At 42.0% G+C, this 25,635-nt stretch overlaps 1 protein-coding gene across 1 annotated transcript in view; it reads left to right on the forward strand.

Annotated features, from left to right (window-relative positions):
• Positions 1–25,635, forward strand: part of LOC138541074 (calcium-activated chloride channel regulator 1-like) — a 275,621-nt gene that overhangs the window by 60,504 nt on the left and 189,482 nt on the right. The window contains exons 4-5 of the mRNA XM_069641727.1: positions 8,711–8,819; positions 16,510–16,687. Coding sequence (XP_069497828.1) covers positions 8,711–8,819; positions 16,510–16,687 — 287 coding nt within the window. The remainder of the gene's footprint in view (positions 1–8,710; positions 8,820–16,509; positions 16,688–25,635) is intronic.

Raw genomic sequence — 25,635 nt, forward strand, 5'->3', positions numbered from 1 at the left:
GGTGTACTCGAAGAAATGGGGATACCAGGTATTCCACTACACTGTCCTGGACAGGAGCGCTCCCTCAGCTGAGGGAGTGCTCAAGTTTCACTTAGCCTGCCTCCTCTGTCCCCTACATAATTGGTGTTCCCATCATGAATTAGCCACCACTGGAATTTGCCTCCTTTATGACCTACACTTCTTTGGTATAGATTGGTTTCATTTGCACAGTAAATTTCATTGGTAGTTTCCATGTGAATCTGTGCTTTTTCTAACAGGAACTCAGGTGTATGCAGAATGTATACAACGGCAGGCCGCCATGTTTAATTATCTTTCTGTAATAATTAAGAGGCTCAACAAGTCCCTGCACCCTCCTTTGCCTTCCTATTTCAGGATCCTGCTGCAACCCCAGCAGGCCAGCGTTGCCAAGAGCGTTGCTGCATGCTCCCTCTACACTCCACTCTTCAGCGCTGGTGCTCTGACTTGTCCTGCTGGCAAGGCTCTGTTCCAGACACTGTAGCCTGTTTGTGGACCATATCAACGCACCTGCCTGGCCAGAGTCACCCACCAACTATATCCACCTAGATAATGGATCCCTCCCACTGGATCCATAGGGCCTGGAATGCAAGAGTGAGGCCCACACTCTGACTTTTACCATCACAATGTACTGCACAGGGAAGACAGTGTTCATGTTCGGAATGAGTTTGAGGTTATTCAAAAGTTAACTTGACCACCAGGCGTGCATAATTCTATTCCACAGTATTTTTTGCAGATGTTCATGGAATCATAGTTCTTACAATGAACTGATTCCATTTTATTTCAATGTTTGTATTCATTTTGTTCACGTTAACATTTTTTTTTAAATGATCTATATTGGCATTTATCAAAACATTTATAACGCCCTCCACCCATTCCACCGTTCCACCCCCACCCCCCTGGGGAAACCGCATAACCACGATGTACTCTTTGTGGAGCATGGAGTTTGTTGTATCAATGGGGGACATTGTGCGCCCTACAGTCACCGAATATCCAAGACCCGTAGTTTTACGGGCACCATTGTTGTATAAAATCGCTTTTGAAGAAAGAGAGAATTTCTCCCCATTCCTTATACGTTAACATTTTTAACAATATCCACGTAACCTACATACATTTCCATAAACATGAATATACCTACTAAACACATTTCCATTGTTTAAATGTGCACACATCTCAAACTATTATTAGTTAATTACTACCACTAACATACTATTCACAAATGTCAATAGCAAAGAAAATGGGAAGTTCACATAGACAATATCTTAACTCGAATGATAGCGATTAACAATAGATCAGCTGTTCTGTCTAGAAGTAATGTTATATTTTTGTTATGCTTTACAATTTGTCAAAGAACACAGCTTAAATTGTTATTGCCGAAAAATAAAACTTACTGTTGAAGAATACTGAAGAAAACATTGCTGAAACTAACTTAGCTTGTACACATGTAGGTTTATTGGTTTGCTTGGTTCAGGCCGTGTGAAAACGCATGTTATATTGTATGCTAGATGGTTGAAGTGACTGACTATATAATTTACGAACACTTTACTTTAATTTTTGACTGCACCCACTGGTGATTATCTTTCTGTGCTAACACATCTGTGTGTCCTAGCCAAAACTACAAAAAAACCTCATGCTATTTCAGTTACGTTCCACTAAATATAGCCCCCTCAGTCTACATTTAAATGATGGATCACAGATTTCAGCTGTTTTACATGGATATGATCTGTTTTGCAGCTAACTCCCTTCTCATATAATACGGAATGTATCCATTTTGCTGGACCATTCTATTATCGTCCCATTGTTTAATTACATCAAATACTTCCATGGCTCTGATACCTTTTGTCAACAAACTATTTGGCTTCACCCCTAACCTGTCCATTGTGTCTTTATAAACCATGTTATTATGCTGCCTTCCATGTTTGAGCCCCAAACACCATAATACATCATTCTGACAACACATGTTTTTAAATTTTCCAGCTTCCTTTTACAATCCTAAAGTTTTATGTCATCTAATTGTTCTTGAAGTTAATCGAAGGAAACAAATTTAACCCCATGGTAATTTCTTTTAATGTTTAGTATATTGATCGATTGATATATACTTGGAAGAAAGTGGTTTTCCCACACAAGGAGGATATAAACCCACGAAATGTGCGGCGCAATATCTCATGACATTTTTGAAAACTGTGAAATACATTTGCAGAGTCTTTAGTATAAACATTTGCACCGTAATGATTCTTCAGATTTTAATAGATTATTTATAGACCTTTTCATGTTAGCTTCAATAAAATGCCTACAAGCCTGTCCAATTCAAATAAAGTATCCATGATTATCCTAATTCTTTGCTAACAGCCAGCCCGATAATATTTCTCAAAATCAGGAGGTGCATAGCGGTGGGCAGTCATAATGTCGACAGTCAAAATGTCGACAGTCAAAATTTCGAAAAATAAATGTCGAAAAAAATAATGTCGAAAAAAATAATGTCGACAAACAATAATGTCGACATTTTTTCGATATTTTTTCGAAATATTGTATTTATTGTATGAATAAATAAATAAATATATATATATAACTAAGATATGTTGAGTATGAGGGGTGGGGGGTGTGGGGGGGGGGTGGCAGGGGGTCTTGGGTGAGAGGGGTTGGGGGACATCCCCATAGTAAATGATACTCTTTTTATTTATTTAATTATTGAATAAATAAATAAATAAATAATTACTATGTGTTGAGAATGAGAATGAGAGGGTGGTTGGGGGAGTGTGGGGGGGTGGCAGGGGGGTGTTGGGTGAGGGGGGGTTGGGGGGACCCCCCATAGTAAATTAAACTCTTTTCGGTTATTTATTTATTGAAAAAATAAATAAATAAATAAATATATAATTAGAATGTGTTGAGTATGAGGGGTGAGAGGGTGGTTGGGGGGATGTGGGGGGGTGGCAGGGGGGTGTTGGGTGAGGGGGGTTGGGGGGGACCCCCCCAATAGTAAATGATACTCTTTTTGGTTATTTATCTATTGAAAAAATAAATAAATAAATAAATAAATATATAATTAGAATGTGTTGAGTATGAGGGGTGGGTGGGTGGTGGTGGGAGGCATGGGGGTGGTGGCAGAAGGGTGTTGGGTGAGGTGTTGATAGTTCTAAGTGACATTTTTTTTGTCGACATTTTTTTTTCTAAAAAATGACTTTTTACATTATAAGTATAGGATGTCGACATTTTTGTTTTCGAAAAAAAAAATTCGACATTTTTGTTTGTCGACATTTTTTTTTCGACATTATGACTATAAACCGTGCATAGCCAGCTTAGTTTCCCTCAAGACATCATTGGCTGTTTGGGGCTGTCTGAATACCCATACAAACCTGCAAAAGATTGTTTTGCAAGTCCCTGAGATATTTAGATGCAATAATTCTTCATTGATTTTGACATTAATATAAAAAGATAGGAAGTATTCTTATTTTAACCAAATTAATTATTCTAATTTGTGTTACTTGGATTCTCAAGTATCGTAATTCTTCAACCAGTTGATAGGTATCCCATCAGTTACCCTGTATACTATGGGCCTGATTCACAGATGCACTTCATAATGGCGCAACCCAATTGGAAAATGTTCTGTAAATCAGGCCCTATGTGTCCTCTCTTGATTCATCATATTACCTTGCACCTGCTGAAACTCTTTAAATTACTGTTACCTTTCCTTGCATTCTAAAGCCTAATATTTACCTGCATTGATGAGGTTCTGAATCTCAAAACGTCTAATTAGCTCATATGTTTCTGTAAAGCGTTCCATGTATAAGGCAAATAAAAGTGAAGACATGTGACACTCATGTCATGTTCCCCTTTCAATTTAACTCTGCTGAATTAATTTGCTAAATCAGTCAGAAAATTACATGTGTTCATGTTTTTTCACATATATACAAACTTGACTGAATCAAAGACCTTTTCAGCATTAATGCTAATGATCTCCATTGACTCTTTTCCTTGACTGATATAATCAATAACAATCATCAATATCTCGATTTGCTGTGAAATGCCCCTTATTTTGAAAAGGTCTTGTTGCCCCAGTCCTATGATTTCCAAATAAGCAAATAAATCAGTTGATAAGATGCGCACAGCCTAGGATTCATTCTATCTTTACACAAAATTCAAATTGTCATCTTTAGCCAACAGCAAGGAAACACAAACTCTTAATGTAAGTAAGTAACTGATTTGAGGAATGTTTCTGTTATCGCTTACTTAAAACGCTTACCAGGATCCACACCATCCTTCATACATATGATTGCTTCGAGCATTTCTTTTTGTTGAATATAGACACCCCCACACATTTTTCTCATGTTGATTAAACTTATTAAGATATTCCTCAATTTTCTCCTCTTGCTGCCCTCCTCCATTTTTTACAATATTTGTTAAATGTCTTGTTAATTTACCGGTAATGTCACCTTTGGTAGCATTAGGAACATATTTGCCATCTGTTCATGCGTTTGCTACATCAATATTTCCTAAGTCTTGCCTCCAAATTCAAGCATATTTTCCCTTGCCGCTAAGGTCCATTTATTAAAATGTGCATCTCTTATTTTCTACATTGACAATTTACAGCCTCTTCTATTTGACCAACATCTTTCCCCACAGTCAGCCATATCTCTTTAATGTTGGAGACGTGTTCTCTGAAGTTGATTTATTCTTTTAACTTCCATGTCTATTTGGTTTTTCTCCCCTTGATTTATGAAATAACCAACTTATCTTAGAGGAACTTGTAAAGCGCAGCTTACGCCCGAAGGCATCATGGTGCTAAACAAATTAGATGAACTCCTCTCTTACAATTGCCTTGAAAGTGTCCTACATGATTCAGGGTTGAGAATTTGTTAAGTTATATGATTTATAATCATGAGACTTTTATCTATTATTTTCTGAAAAATTAGAATCATAAAACATGTGGGGCTCTACACCAGAAATTGAAATGAATACACTCAAAAGTGTGTGGGAATAGCCAATGCTAAAGAAGCATGAGATTATTTTTTACCAGCGAGGATTGTTTCATTGGTTGGAATCCATTATATCAAGCTTTGATAAGGAAACCTTGAAACAAAACTATAGAGGTCATCTAGAAAGGGCAGTGATATACATTTCAGCTAATTTTATACAATTAGAGGGTTATTGGGAGATGTGTCTGAAATGACAGAAAATGTTATTAAAAGTAGAGTATTTTTAATTGCAGCAGGGACTAAATGTGAGGATACAAATGGAGAAGAGGTGTTTGTTCACACTTCGATGAGATATGACAAAGAGATCATCTTGAGAAATTGGAAACAGGCAAAGCTCCACATAAAATATACCTTATTTTCTGAATCTATTTTTGATAGGAAGATGTGTGGAGGCCAAAGGAGAGTAGAAAAATGTGCTATGATTTGAAATAACATGCTGGTGGGTTACCTTGAGAATGAATTGGTGTTGAGAGAATGGACACCTACGTAGAACTAAGAATGAGGAAGCGTTGGAGATGTTTGCTATGTATTCCTCCTTTATTTACTTGCTTTTGGACCAATGGCATAAGTTCATAAGAGAAAAGGGTAATTTATTGGGGTGATGTATTATCGCATGTGTGCTTCTGTGTGGAAAATAAAAAAATATAATTAAAAAGGTGTGTATTCACTCAAGAGTGAATCATCAGGATGAGTTAACAGTTCAATATCACATTCACCGATTTTCAAAGGGGATATCCTTGCCTTATTCAAAACTTCTGGAAATTCAGACAATATAAATTAGAATGCCATGCTGCTACCATACACCCTTATCTCAGTTCTTTGAAAGGTGGCATTTGGTGAGGCCATTCTCCAGCAGCCTGGAGAATGTCAGGGCATAAACATTTTATAGAATGAATTAAAGATGCTGAACCCCCATTTTATGAATTTGCCCCAAATCAGACCCGTATACCAGTGGGACAGCAGTGCAGGTGTGTTTTTCTCTTTTACCTTTGACGGATATTTAAGCACCAAAAAGATTTGGATTATGCACTGTGCTTCTCCCAGACTGTGTGGAAAAATATTCTAGCACTTGACGACTGAAAAGGACTGGGCGAGTAGCAGTTGAATGTCCATTTGTGTAACAGGACATACACCTGTAGACACACTTCCATTGCGTCACTGGATAGATGGCTTTAAGGCCCACTCGAACTAAAGAGAGTGTTACCCAACCTCGATGAGGCCTGATGGAAGCGTGCAGAAACCAGGGATCCTGGGTGCACACATCATGGTTATCTCAAAATACCAATACATTGTGGATGGTGGTAATCGCTATGATCATGGAAACGACCGGTTTATGGATCCTGGCAATGTCGGGGTCACATGCACATGGGTTCAAGATGCTAAGACTTTGCTGTCATGGTCCATGCCGCTGATACACAGACAGATTATTAAGAGGTGCAAAACAGGTTGCTTCCACTTTCTGGAAGGGTCTGCAGAAGACTTTATCAACATTGTTATGGCATAAAGGGTTCTGGGAAAAATCATGCTTATGGAAAGAAAGCCTTCACAGTTCTATAAATGTCAGGCCTAATAGATTTAAATGCACATTGATTACATTGCAGATCGAAACAGAGAAGGCATGGTTATGGTTACAACCTGCACATGTTTTCCGCTCTGTAACTACCCCTGACTCCTGCACATGCCCTCCTTCTGTACATACCTCTGACTTCTGACTCTGTATTTTGGACCTGTGTCGATCTTGCATACACTTGCACAGCACCGGTCAGATAGCTTGCGCTCATTGCTGTATTTACCCCTGTATATGCTTTCCACTCTGTATATACTTCTGACTATGTAAGTTGCTTTGTATTGATTTGGTATATAATTGTACAGCACTGTAACCAAGCTGAAAAACTTCTTGAATGTTTTGCGCCCCGATACACTCGGGTCTGGTGCGAATTATAAATAATAAACAAACAAACAAACAATGGATGGGAGGGGCGTATTAGAGCAGACAACAGAAATGAAATCACTACAGCCGATTTGGTAGGATTCAATTGAATGTGATGTCTGCCCAGCTAGCTAGTTGTTTCATAAAGCTTCTAAATTCACAATTGTCTTTAACAAAGGCATTAAGCAAATTCACAAATGCCTTCATTAACAGCAGCACGCTCTAATGTCAATAGTGCAAAATGTCCACAGTGGTCCACAGAACCTAAGGAGCTTCTAAAATAAAGTGGCAACTCAATCCAGCAGTTTCTACAGCAATTGTTTGTCGAACCTGGTTCTGCAACAAATCGATTGATTATAAATCATGGTTTTCCTGTTACTTTTATTTAAATTGACAAAACAAGAGCATTTTCCATGACTCTACGACCACATGATGCATCCACAGGACTAAAGGTTAATAAGAGGCACAACAGCTCCATTGTGAATTTGCGTCAGTCAGGCAGCATACAACCTGCTCCTGGGCTCAATGTGTGATTTGAGTTTCTAGCGCCTATGTAAATAGTGGGATGGATACATCTCTCATGGTTTCATTTGATTTGAGCTCCTTGCACCGTGGTGTGGACGAGGTATCTGTGGTCATGGGAAACATTATTGGTGAAACCCTATAAGTAGGTATGTAGACAGGTGAGAAGCTAGAGATGTGCCTTCACACACATGTATGCAGATGGGCAATAGCTTTTGTACGCATACACCCACAAACACACACAGACAGGCGCAAAACAATCAGCGTCTACTAAAGCTTGATGCAAAACACTCCACTTCATCTCCAGGGTTGCCTAGGGGTAGACTGAGAAACAGCAAAAACTGTCCCCACAGGAAAGTGGTCTATAGGTTATACAGTGTAATAATTTGCTGCAACCTCACTGGCTCAAGTTGGTTTTTTTTTTAAGGTGCATGTTGGTTAAAGTAGGAGCCAATCCATTATATTAAGGAGGCAATACAGCCAAGTTCAGGGTGATTCAACTGGGCCATGTGATTTTACATGTTATAGTGCTCATTTTGAATTGTGGACATGTCCTTCTGTGAGTTGGTCACAAAAAACTCTCTGTCAAAATGTTGCCTCGGTTAAAAAGCCTGGATGCTAAAGTGGACATCAGTCACAGCATGTTCTACACTTAGGCCCTCATTACAACCTTGGCGGAGGACCATGGTGCTATTAGCACCATGGTCCATGCCGCTAAGGTTGCAATTCCGCCATGGTGGATGGCGGAATTACCGCCCCATTCCAAGGTGAGTGGGGCGGTAATTCCCCATTCACCAATGGCCCCTTCCCCATTCCCATTTTTGCCCCATAGGGCATAATGGGAATGGGGAAAGGCGATAATTACGGCACCGTAAATTGCGGTGCCGTAATTATCGCCAAGGTCCCTTTGCGGCATGGCTTTTAACGCCTGCAAAAAGAATGCCTGCAAAAAGCAGGCGTTAAACAGCCATCCCGCAAAGGGAACCTTGTAATCAGGCGTTAAGGGTCGGCGCCGTTTACGGCGCCGTAAACCCCTTAACGCCTGAGTCGGAATGAGGCCCTTCATCTGTAAATGATGCGGTTTCGGATGTTCCCGATTGCTTCCAAAGAGGTTGCTACAGAGAATGAACACACACCTGTAGTCACGGATGGATTTTAAGAAATGGTGGCTTGTAGGGGTGAAGATGAGGCCGCCATATTGTTCAGAAATTGCACAAACTTGGATGGAAGATTTCTATTGTAAGATATTTATTGTTATTTTCACCTACAGGAAGAGTTTTTGTCCATGAGTGGGCCCACCTACGATGGGGCGTGTTTGATGAATACAGCGATGAGCAGCCATTTTATTTCTCTTCAACGTTTACTCCAGAAGCCACAAGGTAAAGATTGTGTACATGCATTTTAAAAACCCTTTTCATTTCACAAAATACTGAGAAATTCACATACTTCTTCTCACCCTGCTGAACCTTTGCTTCCGAAGAATGTAAAGTGAAGCTGCTTAGGAACTGTTTTGAAATACTCATCCTTTGTCAGTATAAATGATAGTCTGGTTTGAGCAACGTCATTGGTGTCCATCACTCAACAGCTTTGATAAAAGTCTTGGTAATAAGAGGATTATATGAAACGCTCGTGGTGGCTCGAATGTTGGTGCGTAGGGGAACACACCATGTGTTCTTTTGTGCTGAGTGACAGTTCAAAGATGTACATTTTGATTGAAAACTATATCATCTTTCACCTATCACAGGAAGCGCTGCAGTATACATACCAAACACATCAATCACTTTATGCAAGATTGCACATGGAGGTGTCCATGCAGGACACCTGATCACGTTTCTGACGCAGCCAGGTGCTTTACTCGCACGTCACTGGCTACTTTCTGATCAGGATAACCAAATGCTTCCAAACACTACACGAGAACATACTGGGACCCCGGTGTGCGTGTGTGTGCATGTGTGTGTGTGTATGTGTGTGTGTGTTTCGGCTAGGGTGGCAGTGCTCGACCCCGCTGCTAGGGGCTCCACGCAGATTGTGTAGAGATTTGTCATCAAAGGCCAGCAGGCATAGCATTACAAGCCCCACTACCTCTACAAAGCAACATTGTGCTCCTCCTGCGTGACTGACAGCAGACTTAGGCTTATCTGAATCCAGGTCTGTTGGCAGTCATGCACACATTTAATATACATCGGCTGCTTTGTTTCTGAGCCAATAGAGATTAATGTGTGATGTGCAAGTGTGGGGCAGCATTGTTGACACGTGCTGGACGCTGCTGCAGGAGATGGCACAGGCATGGAACAGCATGGCAGTAGGGAGGAAGCTAGAATGGAATCGCAGGTAAGGTTTGTTCTGCAATAGGTTCCACGCTGTGATCTGCAAGATTTCCATATTAAAATCATTTAATGTGACTATTCCGAATCCAACTGAACAGTGGGTATGCAATATGGTATGCCAATCAAAATGCTGTTCATCTAGCCAGGGGTAAAGCCAGGAAACCGCCTGAGCTTCCAAGAAAAGCTCTCTGACACCCCAGGATTCAGCGTTTGAAGAATACGGGTCGATGAGGCCAATAGATCAGTTTAGGGTTAAATTAGCGGTCAGCGATGAAGATGCTGGTGGTTCAAGGAGCGGTTCAAGACTTGGCTATTGAAAGGCTTACGCAGCTGCAAGCTTCTTGTTCGGGCCGAGGCAATCAATGTGCTCAGCTAGCACAAGCAACAGCAATTTGTTTGAGGAGTAGCACCAGAGGTTCAAAGAATTTCAAAGAAGTGCCAAAGGAAGCACAACGGGTTCCCTTGGTTTAAGTGCACTCAAAACACAATCGACGATGGTTCGACAGAGGTTCGACAAAGTAGAAATGCCTGCTTCTTCCACCCTATCTCAACCATGCCCCCTCCCACCGGAGTTTGATATTCCCTACAACCCTTGAACCCTCCCACCATAGCTCACTGCTGCCCTGCAACCATGGCTCACCCCATAAAATGCCATGCTGACTTTCCACACATGTGTGCAAGTTAGTGTTCGCTTGCACATAACATTAGCTATAGCCATAGCAAAGAGACGTTGGTACACAGCAGTGAAGATAATTATTTCTACTGTGCCTATAACTAGTATCATGTGTCTGCAAACAATAATTACTGCATTCTTACTTATAAATGATAAATGCAATAAATAACTGCGATTGGCAAAACATTTGGCTTTGTCAATGCTTGTTTCATTAACAGGCCTGTCTGCAGGAGCTAACTGAAGGATACCATTAGTTCCAGCCATCGGTAGGCGGCTTATACAGGCTGCTCCCAGTACTCGTCTGCCACCTCCACAATGTGATTTCCAGTGCTTCAAACCAATCTAAGATGTCTTTACACCACCTCATAGGGTTGGATTAAGTCCTTGGTCATGTGGTGCCTGGGCTTCCCCTGGGTACCACCATTACAGCTACTACCCTCCCCACTGGACCTCTTTCTTGCCTTCCAGTGCAAGTGTGCACAACATCACAAAATCTCGGTTCTTCTGCTCCCCTAAAGCAGTCCCCTCCATCATTTTCCATAGCAATTTAAAGTAGTTATCCAGAGCGCATATTAGACGTGGCTGAGAGTACTGGCTTTTGGGGCAACTACGTCATTGGTGTGTTGCTATAGTTACAGTACTTTCATTATTGGGCAAACCAATCATGGAATCGTTGGTGCAGTTGCAGCAATGGCATGAACTGGCATAGCCAAGACAAATGTTTTCCTACAGCAGAAATATTGGCACAAATTGTGGGCATCGGAATCCCTAAAATTCATTGGAAAATGCCCCTGTGTACTGTATTATGCATCTGCTGGATTGTCATGTTATCCAACAGAGCTGATTGTAAAGTGTGCGGCTTTTTACCAAATCTTTCACAAAATCTCATCCTGGGTGAGCAGAGCAGAAAGATTGAAGCCATGTTTCCCAAAACTATTAGGCATGTCCAATCCATTTCAAAAGTGACTCTGGAAATGTGCCTGTCTGCCCAGGACATGCAGGTTGGCGTGTTGGGTCCAGTGGGGCTTCCCTTCGCTCCACGAACTGTCATGGCAATTCCATAATAGTCTTGGCCTCTATCACTGGCCACTTTGCGGCAGTTAGCAATAACAAATACGGAACGACAACTTTGTCAACTAAAATATACTGAAGTAGTATTCCACTCACAAAAAGCATTTATGAAAATGTTAATTGCTTTTTTTATAGATATTTCTGTTCACAAGATTGCAAAATAAAAGCTGGTAAAAGTGAAATCCCATCCTTAATGGACCCGCAAAGTTCTCAAAAAGTACATACTATGCCCCTCATTCTTCTGAAGGTGGGTGTGGCCCGAAAAAAGGCTTTCGGTATGTTCCTACTGCATCTGCTGATTCTCAGGCAGTGGGGTGTCCTTATACCCATGAATGTACCACAGGCATGGAGGCCCACTTCTGGCAGTCATGCATGCAGGACAATAATATGGCGTTATTGACCCGTTCAACGGGCTATACCAGGGGTAACAGCCCTGGAGCCTGAGTTAAAGGTCCGAGCAAAGTGGAAATCAGTACGATGCAGGGATTTCGCGCAGGTCCTGCGTGTCCCTACATGAAGTCTATTCCATTGCACAAGACTCATCGCGTAGCCTGGCCTGTGCAATGACCAGAGTAGGGGGTGGAAAATGCAAAATGAGGAAGAACAAGGGAAATTGTGAGCGTTCCGAGGGACGGCCTGCGTGAGGCAATCACATGCCCACAACTGCGCAGAGGAAATCGTATTCATTGATCTGACTGCGCAACCTCACTTCGGGAAATGACCACTCAAAGTTCTCGATGTAACTGCTACCCAAATGCATGAGTACAGAAACGTGCGCATAGTAATCACCGCGCAAAGGTAGGATCCTGTGTTGGATTTAGGAGTGCGTGCATGCAGTCAGGGTTACGATCGAACTTAGGGGTGTGCGTAAGCGGTCTAGCGGGGTGCAGAAACGGTTTACGGGGGTGTGCATGCATATTTACCAGGAAATCACAACTTTTACGATGCATGGTAGGCATGTTGAGGGGGTGCTGGGAATATTTAGGGGGGATCCTATGGAGTGTCACCGGGGTGCTGCCTTGGTTGTGGGGGTTCGCATGCAGTTTTTCTGGGGTGCATTACTTTGTAGTCGAGGAGTAGCTGGAATTGCTACGTTTGGGGGCGTGTCTTGGCCGTTCCGGGCACTCCTTGCACAGTTTGCTTTGTGGGGAAAATTCTGTGAATACGCAGAGCGTGCAGATTTTCCTACTCATGCAGGGACGCACGCACAAAGTACTTTTCGATGCAGGACCTTTGCGGGATGAATGCACACTTTTCCATGAATCTGGCCCGAAATGTCATAGAGGCGTTTGCTTCTTTCACGCGAACTCAGTGGGCCCCAGCAATGCACCTAAACCCCAGACTACTCATTGAGCTTAACATTTCAATGCGTGGCTTGATTTGAATAAGTGCCGGGGATAGGAGAGGGTCCATGGTGAACAGCCAGCAGACAGCAGAGACCTTAAGCAGGCAAAGTCTTGGCAACATTTACAGTCAACTCAATACACATTCACAAGCTCTAACCATTCTTTTGTGCTGTCATTTGAGTTTTCATCCCTGTCCACGTTTTCCACATCACATTGCAATGTATTTATTTCATGAATATTATGCCCTGAAACTATCCAGGTAGATTTTAAGAAATAGCGCGTGAATGATTTAAAAGTGTGATAGTACAAGTTAATGTTGCATTTTATGCAATGCTTGCCAGAAGGGTAAGGGCCTAATTCATGGAACGTTTAGCGTGGTGAAGCAGGTTGAATTGGGCCTAATTCACAGAGCGGTGCAAAGTGTATTTTAGCGGCTCAAAGTCACTTTGCACGGCAAAAGTACTCTTTGCACTGTGCTAAATGTGCCTAAATCACAAAAAGGCTCTAAGTCTGCGCTACTTAGTACTTTTTTTAAATCAGGCCCATTTTGCATTTTGCTCAGTTCAAAGAGTACTTTTGTAGCACTGGTCTGCGAATCCGGCCTTGTTCAACGTGTTTGTTGACACTGCAAAGTCAGTTTGCACTGCGCTAGGTGTTCCATGAATTAGCAGCTTGATGTCTAATACCCCAATCACCTTTGCACTCCATATGTTTGGATAGCACACCAGTGTTTACTTCTGCAGCTCAGGATTGGGGATGTGCCCTGAAAGGGGTGTGTGCAGCCAGTGCATCAGATGTGAAGTTCTGGAAACGGGAAAGCATTTACTTGCACTAGGGTTGCATGTATGGGGGTAATGGAAATTAGGCGTTCAGGTGTTGATCAGCAGAAAGCACACACTTCCACATAGCAAAACCAAATGCCCAAGTCTCATAGAAGCTAATCAGTGGTGGACAAGCCCCATGGTCGCTGACGTCATCTAATAAAACCGAAGGCATGTTCCAAGTGTGATTGGCCTACACAGGATAGTCGTGGTTTCTCAGCCCAGGCACTTCTATGGGAGAGGGGGCGTTGTGGCGCAACAGAAGGGCAGTAGAAGATTGAACTTTAATACTTCGCACTTCTATGGGGGAGGGGGCGTTGTGGCGCAACAGAAGGGCAGTAGAAGATTGAACTTTAATACTTCAGAAAAATATCCATTAAGCACTATAGTGAACATTCAAACATTAGGACCTGGATTCTAGATTTCTAATGTGAATGATTGTTTTTTTATTTTTTATTTGTAGTGTGGCAAACATTCATATTTTGTAGATTACAGAGGCCCATTTAAAAATACATAGTTTGTTTGATATTTATAGCATAGTCTGTGGCTCAGGTGAACTCCCAAATCCTGAGTTTGTTGTTCAGTTCACTGTCCAAGTGTTATCAAAATGTGCATTGATAGTCAAGCAATGGGGAGTGTTACAGTTAAGGTGATACGTATGATTGTGTTTCTGAGGCCGCCATGCATATGGTGGGATGCAGAGAATGGGTCTGGATGTCAGTGTGGTTTCACCTTGTCTAGTCGATGTTTGGGCCACTTGGGTCTCTTTGGCACTACTTGCTTCTGGGCACCTGCGGAGTTGGTAGTTGACTGCTCTGCTCCTTGTTGCCGTCCTTAGGAGTGAGGCTCAGGCATGTCTTATTGTCTGTGTTTGTCATTTGTGTATGTTGGCGGGTGAGGCCTCAGGTCTTGCCTCACTCCAAACCAGAAGCAGGCTGTTCTTATTTCAGCGTGCCCCTGGTGGTTGTAGTGGATGATTGTGGGGTAAGGGCATGTAAGGTGGTGTGATCGCTGCATAGGTGGCATATTGTAGGTGTTGCCTATGTTTTCATGTTTGTGGGTGGTATGTTGAAGGTGGCATGCTTGTTTTGTGTGTAAATATTGCCAAAGGGGTTGGTGTGTGGTGTCTGGTTTCACCTTTCCCTGTCCGTATGTTTGGTTATGTGTGAGTGTGATGTCAGGGTGCGTAACATCATGTGTAGAATGTGTGAGATGTGCCCGGCCCCTGGTGCTCCATCTAGGACTTTGGGAGACAGTTACCCGGGTGGTGGGCACCGGTGGGTCCTGTGCATACTATGTATTTATTGAAAGACGTTGTTGAATAAAGTACCTACCCGTTGAACGTACCTGTGGCTCTAGTACATCGTCTTTACTATGGAATTGTACATGAGACGAAAAGGAATACATTGATGTTTGTTTGGAAGGTATAGGTCCATGTTTAGCTGGTGTTCAGACCTCATGCTTCTGAATAAGTTAAAGGCAAACGATGTGGAAACAGTAGAATGGGGAAATGGAGTCTGGCACAGAAAGAGTAAAAAGGGACTGGATTTCATGGGTGAGAGAGACACCAAATGAAGGGGATTAAGATCAAGAGAAAGGGATTCTGGGAATAGGATTTGGGCTGTGGTCTCAGTTGACAATACAACTTGGAAAATTGTAATCACCCGAAGATAGAGATTAAAGTGTGGTGAAGACCATAGTTAGCACAATAAAAGGGAAGAAAAATGGAAAAGTGAATCAGCATGACATTGAGAAAAGTACAGGATAGTAATATCTGCTTGGACATGCAAACTACAGCATGAATACATGGATAGCCAAGTAAAGTATATACCTTTGGTAGGCATGTGATAGCTCCTGTCACACTGGATTCTATTTCCGGTAGCCGAGGCGACTTGTTGAGCATACACACATCTCTGGATGAGATGGCACCTCCAAGGAGGAAGGACACAGGCTCTGCAGTTAAGATGTGACTGTATTTAAGAATATGGCAGCGTCAGCACATTGGGCACGGTATACAAATACTACCCTATTATACCTGCATGCATCTATCCTTAGAAACCCCAAATCCACCTTTACTCTTTGTGTTAACTATTTTGATAATTGAGGGTACCCTGGCTTACCCCCAGGCAAGGCAACGTTGCAATGCGGGCCACTGCAAGGAGCAGCGGCACCGTACTTAAGGTGGTAAGGGTCAATATTATTACCATAGCAACCCTAGGGAATCCGGGCAACACACTGGGAGTATGTGCCCACTGTAGACTGGAAAAATGTAGATCTCAAAAAGAAAAGGTGAGAGGTGTGTCCTGATATGATTTTAATTATATTTCTTTGTTTAGAAATTAAGATTAAATTACCATGACCTCCCAATGCAAGTCAACCCAACTTGATGCACTGCTGAGAACACTTCCATTCATGTATCACCTGTGTAAGTGAGGAGTACTGATTGTAAAATACCATTCTTTGTACAAGGGCAATTTGTAAAGAATTCCAAATTTTAAAGTGCCGATAAAGAAAGTTGCCAGAGGCGCTGTTGGTACAATACTTTATAACGAAGATTTTAGTGTTGTTCATGTATTGATTTAATGGAAGTAAATACTTTTTTTTAAAAAAAGTGATCTTGTTATGGTGACAGCCTCTAACAAATGTATCATACTTCTACTATAAATACACTCACTAATTTTAAAACCTTTGAAGCTGTATTTTACTTTGACCTTTGAAACGGCTGCTGTTGTGAAATCAGCCTGCCATTTGCTATTTGCCTGTTTGTCAATGAGTAGGTTGTGATGCAAATCCCTGTTCTATGAATGGATGTTTTATTCCTCTTGTTTTAGGTGTTCGCAAGGAGTGAAGGGCAGTAATAGATTCATGCAATGTAAGGGAGAGTCCTGCCCTCTAAGGGAATGCCGGCAAAATATGCTGACAGGGCTTTGGGAAGATGGATGTATGTTCATACCAGAAAGAAACCAAACTACGAAGGCGTCCATCATGTACATGCCATCTTTGGACTCGGTGAGTACTCTACCTTGTGAGCCCATCTCCAGGTGTGCAATTCTGAGTGTGCTGTAATTGCTGACAACATCCATGGGACTTTCTAAAATGTGTACAGTTGTTTACATTGCAGCATGAGCAAAGATGGGGTCCATTTAAATAGAAAGGTGTTTATCTTGCATAGCACTGGACATGTCACCCCATGGTACCCACAGACAACAGATGAGGAGACGGACGGGGAGGAGTGCAATTTCATCTTGGTCGTCTTGTCACTCAACTGCAGCAGGCACTCGGTTGTTGGAACGTACCAGGAGAGTTGTAGCCATGAGACAATGCATGGCCATTCTTCGGGAATCATGCCCAAAATGTCTTCACTTTGCACATTGCACTTTGCGTCTAGTAGTAGAGTTTGGTCGCAGGTGATAGATCGCCTACTGATGGTGCGTTTGGTGCGTCATCATTCATGTGCTCACACAGCATAAGCGCTGTGATACCTCCGGCTCTGGGCGCTACCAACAAATAAAATGAATGGGTATGTTCAAGCCTCCCTGCCGAACTGTTTTGACTGCACGGAGTGAGGCGATCCCACCATTTTGGAACCATGGCTTGCAGATGGCACTGGGACTAACTCAAATCCACAGCAACTCAGGATCTCAGTGCTGAGAGTACGCTTAGATTTTATTCGGATGTGGTGTGGGTGATAGGCGGATCTATTCATTCACCTTCTCACTAACCCACCCATTCACTTAATTGCACATAACACGTCCCTTGCATGGTCTTAGTTTTGTGGTTGCATACAACTCTGCTGCATGGTGTTGCAGTATTTTTTCTGTGATCCTAAGGCAAAGTCGCTGTGAAAAAAAAGTTGTGGTAGGGTTTTTGAGAGTTAAATCTGCTGCGATGATGTTTTGTTTCGTGCATTTTACGGAGAAAAAAAGATCACTCTAAAGATGCGTCTGCTTGTTCAAAAGGTTGTTACTTTTTGGTTGTGTACAATATGATGCTGTATTTGTGCAGATAAGCATGAGGGTGTGATATGTAATATGGCTGCTCTTCCCTTTAAATGAAGGGCCTGGTTCAGTGCTACCACATCGTGGAAAGGAACTCTGCTGTCGTAAAAGCCAGCAGGCAAAGATAATATTGTGCTTTGCTAGTGCAGCTGTCAGGGTTTTTGTGACTCGTTTTAGTAATAATTTTCGCAATGCAGTAAAACGATAAAGAAATGAAAGATGTGTGTACATTTCCCAAAGCAGTCTCAGGGTTTGACTCAGTTACTACCAATTAGTCCCTCTTTCCCTTATGCCCGCAGAAAATAAAGAACCAACGGAATTGGTTAGGCAAGAGCAGGGACGTCATTTCACCAAAATGCTAGGGGTAGCGTAATTGACATCACACGACACGTGACCTTTGATGACATCACAGGAAGTGATGTCATTTGACCCAACCCCAAGTAGCAACACTTTTCATCCCTTGAAAAAACAGAAAGTGGCATCACATAACATTGTTTCTAAGTACACTACAAAAAATATGTTTACGATATCAAAGTGATATACATTTAATACAAGAATGTATCACCATATGTATAGTTAACATCAGTGTGTATAGGCCCATATTACCAAATTACTGTGACTGCAAGCAGACCTTCAAGGCCAAACGATAAAGGTGTGTTATTATATAGCACTTACACTTGAGCGCTTCATATAGAACATAAATACATACAATATCACCCAACCTGTGTTGGTACTCATTTATCAATCTCAGCAGGATGAAAGACTGAGTTGACCTTGCCGGGAGGCGGATCTGCAACCTGCAGATCACACACACATTGCAGCAGCGAGCACTCAACCCACTGAGCTATCTTACCAGCCGTCATAAAACCAGACACTCCAGAAACAAAGAGCCACATGCTGCTGGCGATAGCCCTGGAGCCTCAATTAAAAAAAAAAAGACTTTACATTTAAAAAAATATTTTTTTAGGGGTCGCAAGGGAGAACACAGGGGTAGGAAGGGGTAGAGTCCCCTTGCGACCCCTAAATGGCGTCCTGCGCAAGAGGTTAAAAAAAAAAGCGTCCCAAGCAGCTCCTGTACTCCCAGCTGCTTTGTAAGCTTTTACAAAAATGTATTCATAAATTCACACTGTTGAAATCAGGTCCAGCCACTATCAGAACACGTTTCTTAGGCTGTGCTTCCAGTGTCTCATTGCTGCTCTCCCGGCTTGCACGCGGGCCATTCTTTATCGCCTTTCCTGCTGATTGGAGAGTTCCTCATGTACAGGAGTTTCTCCTTCAATCACAGGCCTTAGCGACTTGTTTAGTGGTATACCCAATACACTGTCATCGTGTTAGGTTAGAGTGATAGAACCAGTTGCTATTCGAGATGAGTTTCACTGCCATGTTCTAAAGAATGTGCCGTTTAATGAAAAGAATGTAATTGACTTCTTACAGTAAGACATTACAATAGTCTAATTTCAGGATTATGAGTTTTTGCGTCACAGACCGGATATTTGGAAGTGAGAGGAAAGGTTTTATGTTGTGTAGGAGTTTTAGGGTCAAATGATCAGAGGAGGGCTTCATTATGAGTTGGGTGATGTGGGCAATTGTTGGCAGTGGTTCTGTTACTTCCATGTTTTTTTTTTTTGCAGTACCAGTATTACTGCAGATTTTACTGCACCACTGAACACCGAGTTTCGAGGTGAAGTGGAGGATATCCCCCTAGTGTGGAGGATTTCCCTCTAGCATGGAGGAGTTCCCTCTAGCGTGGAGGATTTCCCTCTAGGGTGGAGGATTTCCTCTAGTATTGAGGATTTTCCTCTAGTGTGGAGGATTTCCCTCTAGAGTGGAGGATCTCCCTCTAGCATGGAGGATTTCCCTCTAGCATGGTGGATCTCCCTCTAGCGTGGAGGATTTGCCTCTAGCGTGGATGATTTCCCTCTAGCATGGAGGATTTCCCTCTAGCATGGTGGATCTCCCTATAGCGTGGAGGATTTGCCTCTAGCGTGGATGATTTCCCTCTAGCATGGAGGATTTCCCTCTAGCATGGTGGATTTCCCTCTAGTGTGGAGGATCTCCCTCTAGCATGGATGATCTCCCTCTAGTGTGGAGGATGTCCCTCTAGCATGGAGGATCTCCCTCTAGTGTTGAGGACTTCCCTCTAGCATGAAGGATTTCCCTCTAGCGTGGAGGATCTCCGTCTAGTGTGGAGGATTTTCCCTCTAGCATGGAAGATTTCCCAGTAGTGTGGAGGATTTCCCTCTAGCATGAAGGATTTCCCTCTAGCGTGAAGGATCTCCCTCTAGTGTGGAGGATTTCCCTCTAGCATGGAGGATCTCCCTCTAGTGTGGAGGACTTCCCTCTAGCGTGGAGGATTTCACTCTAGCATGGAGGATTTCCCTCTAGCGTGGAGGATTTCCCTGCAGCGTGGAGGATCTCCCTCTAGCGTGGAGGATTTCAGTCTAGCATGCAGCTGGAGGGAAATCCACCACTTCACATACAAAAACCAACAGAAGTACTGCTCACGAGAGATCCAATAAGATCCCCATGGATAGAGATTAACACTGATTTACTACCTCCTAGAATCTGGCCGTAATTTCACCTGACCGAGTTGTGGTAAAGGTAAATGAGTTTGCCAGTAAACCCGCAGAAGAATCATGCAATTACCTACAAACTCATAATGAGGCACCAAGAATTTTGTCTTCGAGGCATCACAGATGTTGTGGTCACATATTATCTGATTTTGGAAGGAGGTGCAGAGGCAAGAGAGGGCATTGGGAGAGCCTTCAATGAGAAAACCCATTTGGACTTGTTCAGGGGAAGCATGTTGGGGTACATCCAGGTTTAGATTTTTCTTAAGATTCAGTGTATGTGATTTATCTGGAAGGTTCCATTTTCAGAAAAGGATTTGGTATTTTTGATGGTGGAATGTGCAGATTGAGGGGTGGTAGGAAAAAAGAAAATAGAGAAAGGAGGGCACTGAAGCTGATATGTTCTTGAGTTTTAGGGAGGTGGGAGTGATTTTGTCTTTCATGTTGCAGATTTTGTATGTAAGGAAGTTCTGTATTTTAATGCACATTTTTAGGAAAGGAATAGTTTCAATGGGATGGTAAGGTGGTGATTTAAAATGTGCATATACAACACAAGAGGGAACCGAGAGTCTGACTTAAGAATGGACAGATGTTTGAAGGCGACAATACCAGGATACATACAAATAACACCACACAAAGATCGTCTTCATATAGTATTCATTGCATCCTGCAGCTGGCTATCCCAATTCATACACCCCATATTCATTAAACACCAGGAACAATTATGTTCCAATTACAATGACACAATGGGGGTAATTACGAGGTTGGAGGTAGCCATGGCGCTATTAGCGCCATGGCTACCCCCATACCGCATACCGGGTCCGGGTTCTCTGAATGGGGAATTACCGGGCCTTTCCAACCTTGGAGGACCCGGTATTTCCCCATTCAGGGAACCCATCCCCATTCCCACTAAAACTTGTTAAGGCATATTTACAAAACCTTTCATGTACAGAATAATCAACAGTTGTGCAAACAAAAAAAGAACATACTTAAAATTACAAAGACAATTACTTTTGATGGACATTGTTGACCTTTCTTTGAGCAGGTAGCAGTGTCGCCTGCTTCTACCACAGCATCCAAATGTAGGTTCTAATCCCAAGGAGTGTAATTGCTTCCAAGAGGATGAACCAATGTCCATTTGCTGTATCATCATGCCAAATAACAATGTAAAACCTAGTTCCTGCTTAATAGCGACGTTAATTCTTTCTGAGCAGCAAACAAGTGAATGCCTGACATGTTTCATTCCTCATAGGCACTAATGGAACTTCATCAAGAGGTGGATGGGCATCATGTAAAATGAACCACTATAAAAACAAAACAGGTGGGGATTAGAATAACCAATATTGCACCAAGTAACTAATACAGTAGAGAAACAATGCTGATAACATTTTCCAAAAAACAAGCAGGTGAAATTCTTTTCATCATACCTTTTATACATATATGTGAACCCAGACTGTTCATATAGGGAATACATCCCTTACCAACACAGCAGAATGTGGACTGTGAGATCCAAAAGTGAGCTGTAGTCTTATTTGACTGCGCTCCCACCTAAAGGAACGAGAAAACATTCTATTATACAAAGTTGTGCTAACAAGAATGGGACTTACTAATCTCACTAGTATAATATTCATGTTGAAATAATATTCAGCAGTCACTAATCTTCTATTCATTAAATCACCTGTGTTTCATTGTTGTTTGCTAGCCATCTTGAAAGAAAAATACATCATAGGTTTGTTTCCATTAAGCACATATTATAGGGTGGCAATAGCAAAGTCTGTGTGCATAGACTTTTCCCAAAATTCTATTGCTATTAATGTTTGACTAGGTGGATGGTTTTGGATTACATTTTCCAAAGAAACAATTTGTCGCAGGCCACCCCAAATTGGAAATTGTGGGTACAATCTGTTAAAAGATGAAAAAGCTATTACATAAACAAAACAAAAAATGCTGTTTTCAATCTAATCCCATTCATTTTCCCTTAGCGAAAAGGTGAATTTTTTGAACAGCCGCAGCACAAAAACCACTCGACGGATTTGGATCAAATAAGACTTACATTACATTACAATAAGCATTACAAAAATTTCCTTCTTTGGTTTAGAGTAAATCTGTCCAGTAGTTTTAAATAGTTTCGACCGAGAAGTAGGTGACAGAAACCTCTAGTAAGCTCCCATGGGGCTTTGCAGCAGAGAGGCTTTTCAGATATCAAAAATTGCCATTGTTTTTTCCTCGATGTGAGTGATCCCTGTGTTAATACCAGGGAAAGCCGAAAATGAAAAGTGTTCAAAAAGCTATTTGGGGGAGGAAAAAGGATACAATCGCATCAGTTTAGAGATGTGAAGGGGGAAAGAGGCCCCAAAGTGAAGTTGAGGAGTTGGGGGCGGTCTGGGAAGCCAGTTACGGGTAGAAAATGTTCAGCTCATCAGGGGAATACTGAGGGTATCTTGTGAGATTACTGCAGCAACGCTGCAAGACTCTTTCGGAAAAGAAACTGAATCACACGAACCGAAGAGTGATAGAGGGAATGGGAGAGGATTAGAGAGGGGGAAAAGCAATTGAGGGGAGTGAGGGGACCAAAAAAAGAGTGTTTCTTCCATTATCGCAAGAATTGTCAGGCAGTTGCTGCGGGAATCGGCCTAACCAGTATTGATTATCACGGGAATAGGGAATAAAAAAAACATTATTTTACACCTGCAGTGATCAAATCTACTAGGCAGGGGGAAATGGTTCTTTGGGAAGACAATTATTTGTGTAACATGTATAGTGGCCATGGGCAAAGGCCATGGCTAGTGGGCTCCAAAAAAACCTATTGGTGCAACATATACATTGACCGTGGCTAGTGGGCCTTGAAAAAAGCTATAGTATAACAACACACTTTAAATTCAGTGAAAAAACTTTAGTGACGAGAGAGTTAAGGTGATCACGTTTAACACAACATCACCCTTGAAATGTTGTGGATGTGGGTAGTGATGACCATCTTAACACATCCTCCCCCCATCGATGTCCCCCATGATATCATCAACAAAGATTTGGCTGATGTGACATTGTACAAGCATCTGAACATTGCAACAAAATGTCTGCTGCAGCCAGATCTCTAGAGTGAATTCAAAGAAGACCAGTACACCGGGTCAAATTCTTTTTCAGCATCCAGATAAACTAGCAGCTGGGGCGTCATCCCTGCTAGTTGCATTTTTCACATTAAGGAGTCAATGAACATTGTCGTAGCCATATCTACGCTTGATAAATCCTGTCTGCAAGTTACGTAAACATTTAGGCAAGATCCTAATTTTGGAGTTAATTTGGGTAGTAATTTTCACATGTTTTGTTGTCCCGTCCAGGTTTCAGAAGAAGGTTAAATAATGCCTCTTTCATCATGTCACATAGTTCGCCTATATACTGCAAATAATGCATAAGTCACAAAGATACAGTTCCAACTCCTCTCCAAAGGTTTGATAAAATTCAACAGGTAGTCCATCCAACCACTGAGCCTTACCTGCTTAAAGTGATCCTTGGCCAGCGTTGATCTCGTTCACAAATATAATTTCCTCCAGATGAGCGCAAACCAGGGAATCATTCTGTGGTGTTAAAAAATGTAGATATGTTTGCCTCTGAGGGGGATTATATCTGCTGTGAATACACAGATGTGTAATATATATGAAAGTGAATGCAAATCTGTTAACGTGTAGTTAATGGATCGCCCTGTCCTGGTGTTTCCAGTCCCATTGCTTTCTGTAGATACAACCATTTACATCAGCACTATTATCTAGGGCTTCAAATTTCCAGGTTTCTTGACCCGCCAATCAAAAGTGTATTTGAAAGACAGCCTGTTGCAAGTCACACACGAAAAGCGTAGTCTTTTTCGGGCTCTTTTCTGATGAACCTCCTGCAACTGACTAATCAACTCCCTTCTGACAGTCACTGTATGACACCTCCCATACCATGTGCAAAGTAGCTGTTCCAACAATCATTTAAAGAAATTCCCCAAACAAAGTTCTAATGGATGTGACATAATCCCCCTTGTATAGTATACTTACATTCAGGTTCCATCTCCAGGTTTTCTTCATTTGTTCTATCACATGTACTGTCATCGATACCTCAGCATGGTCTGAGATGAGTTGGGTGTCTGTGATTAGAGTCGCAGTAGCAATAAGGAGATCAATTATTGAGTGCGAATTTCGAACAGGGAAGTAGGAGTATTCATTCTCTGCTTGGAAGAGGATTCTCCAAATGAATGCCAAGGTATGTAGATCCATCATTACTTTGCATTCCCTACACGTTTCGGCCAGCCATAAACTGGCAATCTCTCAATCTATCTACCTATGCGTCTAAAACTAAATTGAAATCACCCCCAATTATCATCTTGTCGCTGTGGAGACATGATAAAATGCCTGGCAATTCTTTGAAGATTCTATCACTTGCTACAAATGGCACATGCACCGAGGCAAATATCATGCCCACTCCACACCACCGTCAATACAAAACTACCTTCAAAGTCATGCATGACTTCCCTTAGGAAGAGTAGTAAGCCTCTGTGGAGCAATACACAGATTCCTCTAGAATGGCGTCCAGATCCTATCTTTATCAGGCAAGGGAGGTACTGCAGCAAAACGGTTGCCAGACATTTGGTCGAAAAAAATTGGTCGACCAGACAAATGGTCGAACCAATTTGGTAGAAAACCAAATGGTCGAATTTTTGTTTTTTTTTATTTTAACCCTTTTTTTAATTTTTTTGGGGGGGTCCTCCCCAACCCCCTTTTTTTCTCTAAAAACCCCTTTTTTTACTAAACGAAAACCCAAAAAATAAATATATTTCCTTTCATATTCCATGTTACAAAAGAAAGTAAACTAGTCAATGCACACGAGTTTTAAAAGTGTTAGCACTGCTGCCCTCATTATAACCTGTTACAATATGAATGACAAAATGGCACATGTCAGCTTTTCCGAGTAGAGCTTGACCCCTGGTTGACTACACATCGGGCCACATTTTTCACAATTCAGATATTTTCACACGAAAATAAGCACACAGACAAATACAAACATAAAATACCATGTGAAAATGTTCCCAACCACAGAAGCTGTGAGGATCGCCAGAACAACCCCCACTCGAGGAGCAACAATACTTACAAGGATGACATGTTCATCTAATTTGCACCCCACAAGAACAACTCCTCCCGGCCCCACTTAATACACCCTCCCCCAAACTCAAGTTCCCCTCCAACCATAAATATAGTCACATCATATGTTCCCCCATAGGGTGGAGCCAGTTTCAAACATGACACCACTTTAAAAAAAATCCCATTATAATGACTTAACCCTCGGATCTCATCGAGTGTAGAGATTGTTTAAAGTTTAGATGGCCACTGAGAATTGCCCGCATATTTGCTCATGCACA

Source organism: Ambystoma mexicanum, chromosome 1q (genome assembly GCF_040938575.1).
Source record: "Ambystoma mexicanum isolate Mex_15411 chromosome 1q, UKY_AmexF1_1, whole genome shotgun sequence".
Lineage (NCBI taxonomy): Eukaryota > Metazoa > Chordata > Amphibia > Caudata > Ambystomatidae > Ambystoma > Ambystoma mexicanum.